The 13,101-nt window shown below is 37.0% G+C and overlaps 1 protein-coding gene across 2 annotated transcripts in view; it reads right to left on the reverse strand.

Annotated features, from left to right (window-relative positions):
- LOC134145375 (ubiquitin carboxyl-terminal hydrolase 12-like) overlaps positions 1-13,101 on the reverse strand; it is a 28,836-nt gene that overhangs the window by 3,927 nt on the left and 11,808 nt on the right. The window contains exons 2-8 of one of the 2 annotated variants that reach the window (XM_062584807.1): positions 12,030-12,110; positions 8,189-8,402; positions 7,108-7,270; positions 5,748-5,819; positions 4,751-4,834; positions 3,891-4,088; positions 1,910-1,988 (exon numbers count right to left, since the gene is read on the reverse strand). In XM_062584807.1, the coding sequence (XP_062440791.1) occupies positions 1,910-1,988; positions 3,891-4,088; positions 4,751-4,834; positions 5,748-5,819; positions 7,108-7,270; positions 8,189-8,402; positions 12,030-12,110 (891 nt within the window). Of the gene's footprint in view, positions 1-1,909; positions 1,989-3,890; positions 4,089-4,750; positions 4,835-5,747; positions 5,825-7,043; positions 7,271-8,188; positions 8,403-12,029; positions 12,111-13,101 lie in introns of both variants that reach the window. The other variant, XM_062584806.1, reaches the window with a different exon arrangement.

The raw sequence follows: 13,101 nt of genomic DNA on the forward strand, positions 1-13,101 counted from the left end.
CTATTTTTCCAGTAAAAACTAGAGTAGTGATAAGGAACTAAATTTCCAGAGCTGAGGACTAAGTGGGGAGAGAGAGAACAAATGAGCAAAACCGCAACTACTGCTCCTAGCAGCTGGTATGATCAGCAGAAGAGAAGCAGACTCCACTATTCTGTTCTCCTTGATCACTGAATCGCTAGAAATTCAGACGAATTCTAGATAGTCGAGGAAAGAGAAAGGGCAATACTTCCTAGGCAGAGGAAAGTGAGAGCTTCATGTTTATCAAACGCCTAGAAAGAAGGAGCAGATATGATGGATATCAGTGAAAAGATCCTCTGGGACAAACCCAGTAGGAGTCCTTATGCTACAGTCTTTGAAGCAGTTCAAGGAGCAGCTCTGTTCCTATGAGAGGCCCAATGATCTTAAAAGACGCATATGCAAAACTCTCATATGCAATTTTTCATGCCTGCCATGAGGAAGAAAAACAAAGTCCAAATTTTATAGAAAACAGCACGAGTGTATAGCAGCCAGGGAAAGCCTTCTGGCCGGAAAAGGAATCTGCAGCTTCCAGAGCTGCAGCTGGGGCACGGGGAGTGCCACAGGACAGGACTATCTTTAGCATCCCTAACCCTAATCAAGATAGCAAAATCTCAAAGGAGGGACACTAAAAACACAAAATGTAGAAATTTCAGATCAAAGAGCTTTATTTTTACAGCATTTTAAGTGAACTCTGTAAAAGCAAATGAAACCGGGGGAAGGGGGGAAGCGCCATGACTGAAGTTAGAAAAGCAACCGAAGAAAAAAAGCATCCCTCCAGGAGAAACTACATTCTATCCCCCTTTTGACAGCTCCTTGAATTTATTATCCAATACCAGAGAGCACACATGTAAAAGCTGTTTTGATACATCCATAAAACTGCCAACAGTGTTTGCAGATAAAAAGAAATTTTGTTTTGACCTATAAGCTAAGATACAACATAGAAGTGACTGACAGAAAACAAATATAGAACAGCAAGACTGTTATTTTACAGCTGCTTTAAAAGTGACAGGCTTATCTCCTGGATGGAAAAGACAGTGCTCATTTACATTTAAATACTAAAGTGAACATTAATTTCAAAATTAGCCGACATAATCACATACTTCAGCCATGACAGAGGAAAGTAACTCTCAGAATATAACAACAGGGGAAATATAACTTGCCATAATCATACAGCTGTCCAAATCACTAGTCAACCCTGACATTCAAAAACTAGCCAAAGACTTAAAAAAAATAAATTAAAATAAATTTAAAAAAATTTACTATAGCAGCTCTTTATTTCAGCACAAGCAAGGATTTTGCTTTACTTATTTAGACACTTTGCATCTGGTCTTGAACCTGATCATGAAATCTTAGAGGCAAACAGTACATTTTCATCTTTACAAAGAGCAGTTCTATGGTGGTATTTGATATTTGGTTAATAATTATGTGAAAGATACGGACGTATAAATATTTTGGATATTAGTATTTATGGATATACTAACAGAAAAGTTAGTCTGCTCCAGCAAGCTTTTCCTTAAATATAACCACCAGTGGTCCAAACTTCTACGTATATTCTTAGAATCTAACCACCACAGGCCTCCCACATCTTTTTTACACTTTTTCTACAGTCATATTTGTTGGGGGCAACTGTCTACGTAAGAGTTAAAAGACCTTAATGTTGCAATGAAATACAACTATCAAAAAACAGAGCAAGTAACATAATGAAGCCCAGAGGTAGGCAGAAATGTAAAGATTTGATGTGCTCAACAAGGCCCCTGCGGTATTTCAGACTGAACAGCTGCACACCACCCTAGGTCCTAGCTGTCAGTAGAGCCCTCACGGTAGTTTGCCAGCCATGGAGCTGGAGAGTGATGCTGTCTACACTGTTTTCACTATGCAAAAGCATACCTACCTCTACAATGTCATCATCAAACAGCAACCAAAAGCCATGGCTCTTCACAATGGTGATATAATGTCCACGGTTTGGACCACTGCCGGAGAAAGGATGGAAGACGTATTACTCTTGTGGCTACAAAGGCAGGACCCACTGCTCTCCCAAATGACTCTAGCTGTTACTGGCAGAGTTAATTTCCCGGTTTTGAGTGTTGTCTAATACCACCCAGAAGACTGTTTAGCTTCTTAGACTTTGCCAAATTTCTTGAACTAAAATTTCCATCTTTGCCATTTGCTAAATATGTTCTATCCAAAATAAACAAATTTGTAAATATTTCAGAGAGCCATTCATAGATTTCAAAATACAAAATTAAAAAACACTTATTTCAATCACTGTTTTGCCACATTCATGACTATTGAGTATTTTGATCACTGTTCAAAGGTTTTAATAACTGCCTGAAATACTTTATTTGCAAATGCAAAACTTGTCTAGAGATTTTTTCAATGCTGAGGGTCTTTCAGCCTGGGCTGACTGGGAATGGGCTTTCTGCAACTGCAGTTCCCAGGTCCTGGGGCACTTTGCCAGTCTCCTACATCCTGAATGCTTACCCTGATGGATACGGACAACAAAATGGCCTTACTCAAAGGGAGAGGGATCGATAGACAGAGCAGAGGCAGGCAGACAGCCCCAAAATAGTAGTAGTTTGAGATAAGAAACCGTATGCATAGAATACAACATGAGCGCTCCGTCTAATAACCTCAAACTGAGATGGAGCAATCCAAGAAAAAAAATGAAAAAATATACATATTTTCCCAAATTTTCTGGCTTTACTTTCACTTAGGAGCTAAATAAGACTTTAGAACAAGCTACAATGATATGACCTTCATGCAAAAGAAACTAGTTCTCTAGTCCTCTCCAGAATTATTGACATACTTAAACACAGTATCTGTCACTGAATTGAACTGATTTAGAGCCAGCAAATGAAGATTAAAATATTTAAAACAAGCTCTGAAAAGTCAGCTATTTAGAAAATATCATCTAACATCTTCAGTAAGTTCTTCATAAGAATTAAAAACAGAAAAGTCATACGGGACCCCTAAAAGCTTCATACAAGACAACAGCATTGAGAACAAAACGCAAAGCCATTTAACACATCTAACACATTTAACGTTATTAATCACCACTTCTTTACATTGTCAAAACAAAAATATAGTTATAGCGAATTAAGAACCTACAGAAAATGCACAGAATGGGTTCTTAATACAGTAAAAAAAAATTCAAAAATACCACAACTGAACAACAGAATTTAGTACAAGTAAACTGTGCAATTCTATGCAACATTAGCATGTTGATTCTATTGTCTTGTTTCTCCCAATACAGATGTTTCAAAACTTTTCTGCATGCTGCAGTAACTTTCTGTAACTTTAAAATTCACTGTTCTAAAAGGCAGATCTAAATATTTTTTCTGACTTCCACAGCTTTTTTCTTAAAAGTGTTTTTTTTTTCTCTGATACTAAAACAGAATTAAAACCACTCTACCAGAAAAAAGTTTTAATCCAGGCCTGTAAAAAGCACGTATTCTTTAATTCACAGTACACAGTTTTTTCCACTTGGTGGCACTAGCTTCTAAGAAAACCTGTAATGGTTTAGCAAGTGGCAACTAGGGGATCTATACATTAATTCTATTTCAGTAAATGCTTTTCCAAGATCTGTTTTTATTTCATTTAGTTTTCTTGGAAAGTAAGAGTTTGGGTTTTTTGATCTTTTTTTCTTAAGGCTGATAAAAGAGCAAGCCTGAGACTACAGGCTCTGAAAGCAGGATTTAAAACATTGCTAAACATAATAATAATAATAATAATTTCAGGAAAATAGCTCCAATGCTGCTTAGCATACTCCCATATCTTCAGCCACTGTACTGTCATAAAATAGCATACAAATGACCGACTCGCTTTAAGTTTCAAGGAAAGGCATTTAAGGTCCAGAAGGCACAGAGACATACCTGCCACAGTGAACAACCACAGCCACAAGGTCATACATTCTGTCAGGATTCGTAGCATCTCCTGAAGTGTTGAAGAGCCGGAGCTCCAAGGGAAAGACTACACGGTAGGAGAGTTTGGTATATCGATGCAGCTGGTCCATGTATTTGAACCTTTTTAAGTGCAGAGCTAGAATCATGGGCAACTTTTTCACTCTCATTCTGAACCACAAAAATATATTAAACAAAGAACAAGTATTAGCAGATCACCTAAAACAAAGCTTTGTTCTAAAACAAATATGTTCAATATGTTTTGAAGAAGCTTCTTAAAACACACCTAAAAATCTGATAAAAAAATTTAAAAAGGCTGCTTTCTCATGTATATTTTGGTGAGAATAGGCAACATTTACTTGGAAAGATTGAGAATACAACTGATACCCGTCTGCAAGACGGCTGTTTGTCTATACGAATACATCTATTTTTCATCATATCAAGGGAAAGAGGGGAATGGAACAAATCTCTGTTTTGGTGCTCTGGCTACTACCAAGAATCAAGTGACAATTAAAATTTCTGTATAGTACTCATAGAGAAAGCAGAGCACATTCTTTTCAGTGGCTTTGAGCTGATTAATGCTAATGGGGGAGAAAAAGAGCATCTGGAAGCACCACATAACAGCTCTTCAGGGAGGAGCACTAAATTAATCCCTTGATAAGGTTGCTATAAAGTTACCTGTTTTCTCCACTGAGGTTATTTTTCCTTATGCCCTTCCCCCACCACACACAGACCTAAGCAGCCTTACATTCTCTTTCTACTGATTTCACATTTGATTTATGGCTGCCCATATTAAGAGAACATTTACATTAGCCCAAATATTTAAACCTTACCTCTTCTGTGCTTCCTGTTTACTGCGGCACTGCTCACAATAGTATTTATATTCACTGCATAGAGTTTCAGTATTACTAAACCCTCTGTGGAAATTAAGGTGAAAGAAAAGTCAAATAGGCAGGGATATTCAGTCAGATCATCCAGTTTAAAGTTATTTCTAATATTGCTGAGAAAACAATATACACTGAAAATTAAATTCCTCTTATTCACATCACTCTTGTCTCCCAAACACTTTTTAGCTGCATTTGTCCCAGTTTCAGGATATCGATGCTCAACTACAAAAACCTGGAAACGACTCCCTCCAGAATATCAACTACATACTATCTGGATAGGAGTCAAAAAAGACACAGCAAAAAAGTAATTGGGTTTTGTTTCCAGAAGGAGCCATTCCCTATTTATTTGGCATTAGGCATTATATTTTAGAACCTATAACCACCAGGCACTGACTAGCCAAAGTCTGGATCACCTATTAGCTCTTAATAATACTACTTGCGTTATCAGCTATTACAACACGAGCTGCTTCGTGTGACTTGCAGTATCCTAACAGCTGATAAGCTGGGATCTGGCAGTCTACTACATGCAAATTCTACCAGCCAAAACAACAGGACCAGATAACCAAAATGTAGTAACAGTATTAAAAAAAAAAAAAAAAAAAAAAAAAAAAAAAAAAAAAAACATGACTAGAGTATGGATCCAAACATACCATATTTAGCTTTGATAAAACCTGACTATATGATGTAATATATTAAAATCCCCATAAAACAAGGTGAAATCTATTCTCACCCTGTCACTAAGAAATCAGACTGACCACAAAAAAAACCCCAAGAAAACAGCAGATTCAATAAGTATGATAATAAAATCAACAGCACTCTGAACAGAACATAGTTTACCATAAGCTCAAACCCTACAACTGTTGCACAACAGAGCATCTAACTCAGCTTCTTCCCTTTTGAGAAAGTGCAGGTGTTTTCTCCACTCAAAAATATTTTCATTTACCTTAGACAGTGCGTAATTGATGTATTTTGTTCCACATCAACCGATAGATCCAGAAAGTCCTCATCTTTGCTACTAACCTTAAAAAAAAAGAAGAAATATTTCATAACAGTTTGGAATCTGGCAGGTTTTAGAGTTGCTTTAAGTTCCTGGAATGGTGCAGTGTCCCGCTTGCAAGTAAACAGATTCCTGATTTTACAAATATACACAGAGGCCTTTCTTGAAATAAACTAAAAATGAACAAATAATCTGATGTGTAGTTATAATTCAAAAGGGAATATCTAAAAAAGGGGGGAAAACCAGGAAAAATAGAAAATAAAACCTTCCTTGCAAAATATCACTCCCCCTTGAGCCTTCAAGACACATCTGCTTGCTTCACTAGCAAAAAGAAGTTTTTACTACTGAAAGCTCCAGAGTTCGAGAAGCTTTAACTGTATTCCACTTTGCATTGTAGCCTAATACAGCTTTCTGCTGCATTTCAGAGTCAAACAGTAGATACTTATATAAAATGCAGAAACAGACAGCTGGATTTTCATCTAAATCCGGGGATGGGTTAGCAGTTGGGGAAATGATCCTGCCATTTGTGGAACAGTCACATTTAATCTCAAAATTCTTAAGACAATCTAATTAACACCATTTTTAGAGTTTATATTCACCACATAACTATAATTTCAGACTTAAAAAGCCAAGAATAGTCACTTCATTTGCAATCGTTTCTCTTTTCTTCTCTCCCTGTGTTGTTGTTGGTTGGGGTTTTTTTTGAAATATTATTTAATCAAAGCAGCACATGACTAACTGCAAATTCCTGGTCTGAAGGTGGTATGGCTCTTCTAATTTTAGACTTTCTGGCACTTCTTTTGCTGTCAAATAGAGTGGCTATGGATCAGCACCAAGAAGCACAGACTTTCATTTCAAGAACCATTAAATTCAGTTAATCCTAGAGTTGAATAAATAGTAACTCAAGTATAAACACAACAGAAATTATCAATCACTGACACAAGAAATAACACGAAGACAAAAAGGCAGCTCATATCAGCCAGGTGCAAGACTGCCTTGATGGAAACAGGGAGGAGGAATAGAAAAAAATGCTATGCTTTTTCTGAGAAACATACCTTAATGAGTATTGGTTTGAACATAGAGGTGATACAGTCATAAAATACGCTATGCTCCATATATTAATAGAGTGCAATTTCATCTACCCTAATAAATGAAAAAGTGTGCTTAGTATTAGGGAAAATGATCCAGAACCTGTGAAAAATCTAAGAGATTTTGTTTTGTTTTGTTTTGTTTTAAACGTACAGCCTCACAGTTAAGACATCTGGTTTCATTGGTTAGTGTTCCTTGGAAGATTTCATGGACCCACGTCAGATCAGTCTTGTCTCCTTCGTCACTCTCGATGCTGCCATTCTGGAGTTTGCCATTCTGTTTCTCCTGCTTTTTCTCTTCTTGCAGTAAATCAGCGATAGTGTTAAGTAGGTAGTTTAGGAATTCATGTGCATCCTGCTGCATATAATTATCAAACAATTCTAGAAGGGAAGAAAACAGGGAAAATGAAAAAATACAGATACTTAAAAACACCAAATTCCTGTGCATGTCCTTTCCCCTTCTCTGCTCTAGGACTATAAATTATTTTGGGGTATACTGCTGTTGTCCTAGCAATGGATATTAGATTACTCTTACCCATTCCTCAGGTTGCAATAAACAGGCGGACAGCTAAAAGATTATACAAAGGAGACCTTGGGCATTCCTTTAAATAGAAGAAAACCATGGCTTTTTTTTTCCACAGTGAGAGGGAGAAAAATAAAGAAATTCTTATGTGTTGCCTTGGGCCACCAGTTCATTAAGTCCAGCATCAAAGGGGAAAATTCCCCTACTATCATAAGTCTGTTATCTTTTCAAGTGCAAACAGAGATGATAAATCAACATACAGAACCTTCCTTCACAAACTATCTCTGGGAAGTAACTGCCAATTCTCATCCTAAGGAATTCACCCTACCACAAATGTAAGAAAAGAGGTTAAAAATAGTTAAGTCTCCTTAGAGACTTTAATTTTGACCAACTGTGCAAGGTTTGCTCAGCACACGACTACTTCTGGTACAACCCAAAGCGTGCAGACTGGCAGCAGACCTCTAGAGTTCATCATGCCAACACAGAATAACTAGAGTACTGAGATTACTCCACACATGCTGTACTTGCTCTAAGTACAGAAACAAAGATACCCAGATAATCCTCTTAGGACACAGCACAGCTAACTCTGATATAATGTCTCTTCTCCGCTATAGAGGTGGTGAAATTCACATCACCAACTGGAGTCCTAGAATCTCTCACAAATCTGTTCAAACTCAGCAGTTTGGACTCGCTTAAAAAGAGACCCGCGGTTACATTTCTATGTGCTTAAATACCCAGTGTTTAAATCTGCATAAGGATTTCATTTACTCATTTACCATTTTCTTTTCTCAATCGAGAAATAAATTTCTTGGGCGGGATGACTCCCACCTTCTTCTTTTGCGTAGCAATACTGTTGAAGAGATCGGAGAGGCACGTCAGGAGGCTTTCCTTCTTTCGGGGCTGCACTTTGTACGCCAGAACTTTTTCCCGAAATGGACGACAAAAATAAAGTGCCTGTAAGACTGAGTTGCAGTAGCAGGTATTGCCGAACTGGTTAAAACAGAACAAAAGGAAAACAAATATTTTCAGATTAGGTCTGTTAAAAGGTAACAAAAGAAAGAGGTCTCGCTCATGAAAAACGCTCTGTATCGAAAACAAGAGTAATCCTCCAAAGTTCATTTACTGGGGAAATAGGGGCAGACATTCACTAAAAGACTTGTCTTTGTATCATTTCTTGCTGTTTCTAGTTGCAAAGGAGGAGAAGACAACAGTCCCAACAGGCCCAAGTAAACCAGGAAACCACTGACCTACGCGCAAGCCAGTTAAGGGCCGAGCACAGAAGCCGAATTTCTGGAGACACAGAGCGCTACTAGTCCCGCGCGGGGCAGGTCCTGCCGGCGCTGACGTGACAGGCTGCCAAGGCCACGGCGTAGCGCAGGGACAGGGGAACGGGCAAGCGAGGAGACCGCATCCACCGGTATCGCCGCGTCTTGTCCTCTCAACTCCAGTACGGTACCAAGAGCTCAGCACACGAGCTCATGCTTTAGGGTTGCCCGCGTCAGATAACAAAATTAGTCTTTTGAGATAGCTGGCGAGGTGTACGTTAAATAGTTCCTGTTTACAACGCAATCTTATGAAAAGCACACGACGCAGGCAAACGCAAAGAGCAGCTGTTCCGCATCTGCCCTGTCTGAAGGCAGTGTCATTTTACCAAGAGGAGGGCAGTGATAAGACAACTTCCAGAGGCAGCGTTCCAGATTGCTTATCGAGGACTAACACTGAAACCACTGAAAAATCATCTAAAGCAACACATCCTCTAAAAGAAATAGAGTACACTTGAGTTTCTTCTCTGCAATTTATTCTGCAGCTGTATTGTACAATATTGCTGCTTGAAAAAAACAACACCATGATTTTTAGGTTTCCTAGCCCCTAGATATTCTGGTAATGAGATTCTGTATCTTAAGAGCATCAAGAGCAAAGTATTTTAAATAATCAGATTATTTATATGTTCATTTTGTTTACAGAACATGGATAACCATATTAAGTGGTACTCAAAGAATATGGCCACTAGTGTTCAACAGAATTTGGTATAATTACTGTAGCAGAATGATCGCAAGTTAATAATCAGTTTGTTGACTGAGAGAAACCGAAAATTAACTCGCACAGCTCAAAAGGTTACAGCCTTATACATACATTAACATTAAACTTATACCATATGCAAGCAACATGGAACAACAGTCAAGACTTATTTACATGAGCAAAACAAATATACAAGCTGAGCATGCGAATGAGGATAGAACCTAACTCATCTGCTTGTTAGTGACCTAAAAAAATGGAATAAACATCACATGAATTAAATCTACATGCAAGACAAAACAAGCAAGAGAAGTACAGAAATCAGGGAAGATCTGTTGTGATTAGGTACTTTGTCTTGGAACAACCATATCTAATATGTTTGTCTATAATAATCCTAGAAAATGTTTTAAGAGACAGAAGAAACCAGGAATTCACCCGTTTAAAAAAAAAAATGACCGTGTGATGTATTTAATTCAGAAATTCTGGCTTTTTTAATGTTAGAACAAAATCCTACCAATTTTTGCAAGGCCTTGAATTGTGCAAAATTTTGAGTAAATCAATTATTGATTTACCCTCCCCTGTATTACAGACAGTTCTCTAAAATAAACAAATTGTTACATAACAGTGTTACAATTTTAACTTCAATCTGTTTGCATTTAGAAATACAATGAAGTCAGATCTTCCCAGTCACAACCTTAATTTTGCTGGAAAAAGGATGTAACCATTTGTCTTAGACCAAAAAAAGAGAAAAAAAAAAAAAAAAAAGAAACAGGTTGGCTCAATGGGCTGCTGAATATTTGCAATCCTGGCGTGACAGGAACAGATCAAATAGACAATTCATGCGGACAAAGTCTAATGCAACCTAAAGGACAAAGGAAAAAGCACGTACAAATACATTCTGATATAAAGTAGTTTTTCAAATAGATGTTAAAAAAATTATGGCTTAAAACTGATTGTATTTAGAGTCAACGTCACCCAGCTTCAGAAAATTTTACACTTTCAACATGAAATTGAAGTTTGAAGACGTATTAAGACGAAAGCTTTTAAAATGAAAAGCAGGACAAAATCCTAGGTATAAAGCCTCGTTGCATCCCTCGTACTCTGCGGTTTCACGTCACGCACAATCTGCTTTAACAACAGGCTGTCGAACGAAGCAGGCAGAACCTTTCCCTTACCCTGCGCCCCTGTACCCTGCGGTGGGTCTAGCAAATGTCTGGCGGCAGGCAAGCCGGGTCGGCTCACTGATCCAAAGAGAAATCTAACCTTTAAAAAAGATTGTCCATGGGTTCAGCACCTTTAGTGTGTTCGGCACAACAGTATTAGACATATTTTGTCCTTCTAAACAGAGTATGGATGTGGGTAAAGTAGCTCTGGTTATTTTTAGAACGCTATTTCTTTCTTCACGGTATCCATCGCTCTGCTATTTATGTTACAGTTGGAGATGCCTTCCATTTTTCTCATTATGGTGCAAACCTCAGAAGCTTCGGAATGGCCGTTAACACCATACTTAAGGAACATAATTCAATGTCTTTAGATAGTTCAGTGTCTGAGAAAACAAACTGCTAGAGATGCACACAGAAATCAACTAAATGAATTCTAATGCACTGCAATAAATAACACTTCAGTACTATGTTAACCTTACTTGCTGTGTCAAAGGGTAGATAATTTTGTTCTTAAGTTTATGAAAGGTGCCTAGATGATCAGTAAACAGAAATGTATCTGGGCTTACAGCAAGTTCTGCCAAAATTGTGTATTCACATCATAAGCAGGATAATATACGACCACTGCTTCTATATCTAATTTCTAGATATATATTTCTTATAAAGCATCACTGGTAACAAAAGAAACAGCTGCCTTTCTTCTCCAGAAACACAGGCAGTATTACCCCCTATGCTCTTTTTTTTCCATAGCTAATTTAGACAGACATCTCTTATTGCCCAACAGATACTAGTCAAGTCAGATGTATGCAAACTGACAGATTAAAAAAAAAAAAATCATTTTAAGAGGACTCCCTGATACACAAAGCAAACAAAAAAGGAGTATTTCTACATGTTTGAAAATCATCAGCCAAGCATATTTCATTTATCTCTTGGCTATGTCCTTACATAGAGGAACATCCACGAATCCCACGAGTAGTGTGTTTTTAAAGTGATATATTTTGGTTTAAAAACTTCAAGGCTTACATACATTGTATTATCAGTGTAACATCAAATATCTTTGCTCTAAACCACGGTTTTTGCTCCTTCTAACAGCTTTCACACTTTATTAGTTAATGTTCCTTTCAGCATAATATCGCAACCCTATAATTAGAAAGGTGCCTAAGTTTCTCTCAAAGATTTTTAAACTAAAAAATACCCCCTTTTTTTTTAGTATTTATATCTTGGCTATAAACAACAAGGCATAGCATCATATGGCAGGATGTGGTGTCTGTGCAGATTCCCACTTTGTGTCACAAGTGTCCAGAGATAAAGTTCAGAAAGAGAATCTTGTTACATGCAAAATTAAGATTTTTGAAATTATTCAAAATTTAATTGATAATAAATGATAATAATTGGGATAGAAGTAGGACAACAGCATTTAAAGCAAAGAAAAATCACTTACATTGACCAAGCCAAAGTAATGCTCATTCACTGGGAACTGTTCAGGACCAATCTCTTTCTCCAAAGCAGAGGCATTGGCGCCCTGCAAAGAAAAAAATACGTATTATGTTAGAGGAAAAAAAACTTCCTAAAAAACAGCCACTAGAATCCATACTGCTCCCAAAGAAACAAAAAATAAAACAAGAAAAGGTGTTACTTCCATGGAGAATTAGCATTTAAAGTGCTATTTGTGTTCTTGAAGATGTAATCAATCCAAGACTTTTTATCTACTATTATAAAAGGTACCACAGTTTTGGTTAAAAATCTCCTTTATCAGCCTGAATTACAGTAGAGCACTGTAAGATCCATCAGAAGGGGGTTTTGCATTTGAATTTATTTGGAAATTAACAATTGTTAACAAAGTTGTTCTCATCGGCGACATAGAAATGAAAATTTAAATTTAGTGAAGTATGCATTATAAAAATAAAGAAATTTATAAAAAAAACACAGAGAACTTCTAAACCAGGAGGACAAAACACATATAGGTTTAAAATTCCATGAAAGAAAAAAAAAAAAAAAGCCTTTTTTTCTAAACATACTTCAACATACTGTGAGTACCTCTTACAATTTCACTAGACTTTTAATGCTCTTGCAATTTCTTACATTTTTTTAGACTATTAAGTACAAAAATTCAGATTTTATAGCTGTACAACAGAAAGGCCGCAAAAGAAAAATACTGAGAAAAGTAAACCGTGTCCACCCTTTTTAATATTATGACAAATGGCAACAAAAGCACGCTGAAGAGAGAAATAATTCCGTTTGTTATTTGTATCTCTATCATATGAAGAATTTTTGAAAAACTTCTTGCCTTTAACTCTAATTTACATCAGATTCTATCATTTTCTGACTTTTTTTTCTGGAAAGCAGACAAAAAAGAATAGAAAGAAGAAATGTATTAGACATTACTTAAATTCAACTCACTTTAGCTTTGCAACCTTTCCGACGTGTTACGCTTACTGTGTATTCCTGAATACATCCCTGAATCTGCAGCAACCTAATGAGGACAGAAACCTAGATAGGCCTGAGGAACACCA

This window comes from Rhea pennata, chromosome 11 (assembly GCF_028389875.1).
Source record: "Rhea pennata isolate bPtePen1 chromosome 11, bPtePen1.pri, whole genome shotgun sequence".
Lineage (NCBI taxonomy): Eukaryota > Metazoa > Chordata > Aves > Rheiformes > Rheidae > Rhea > Rhea pennata.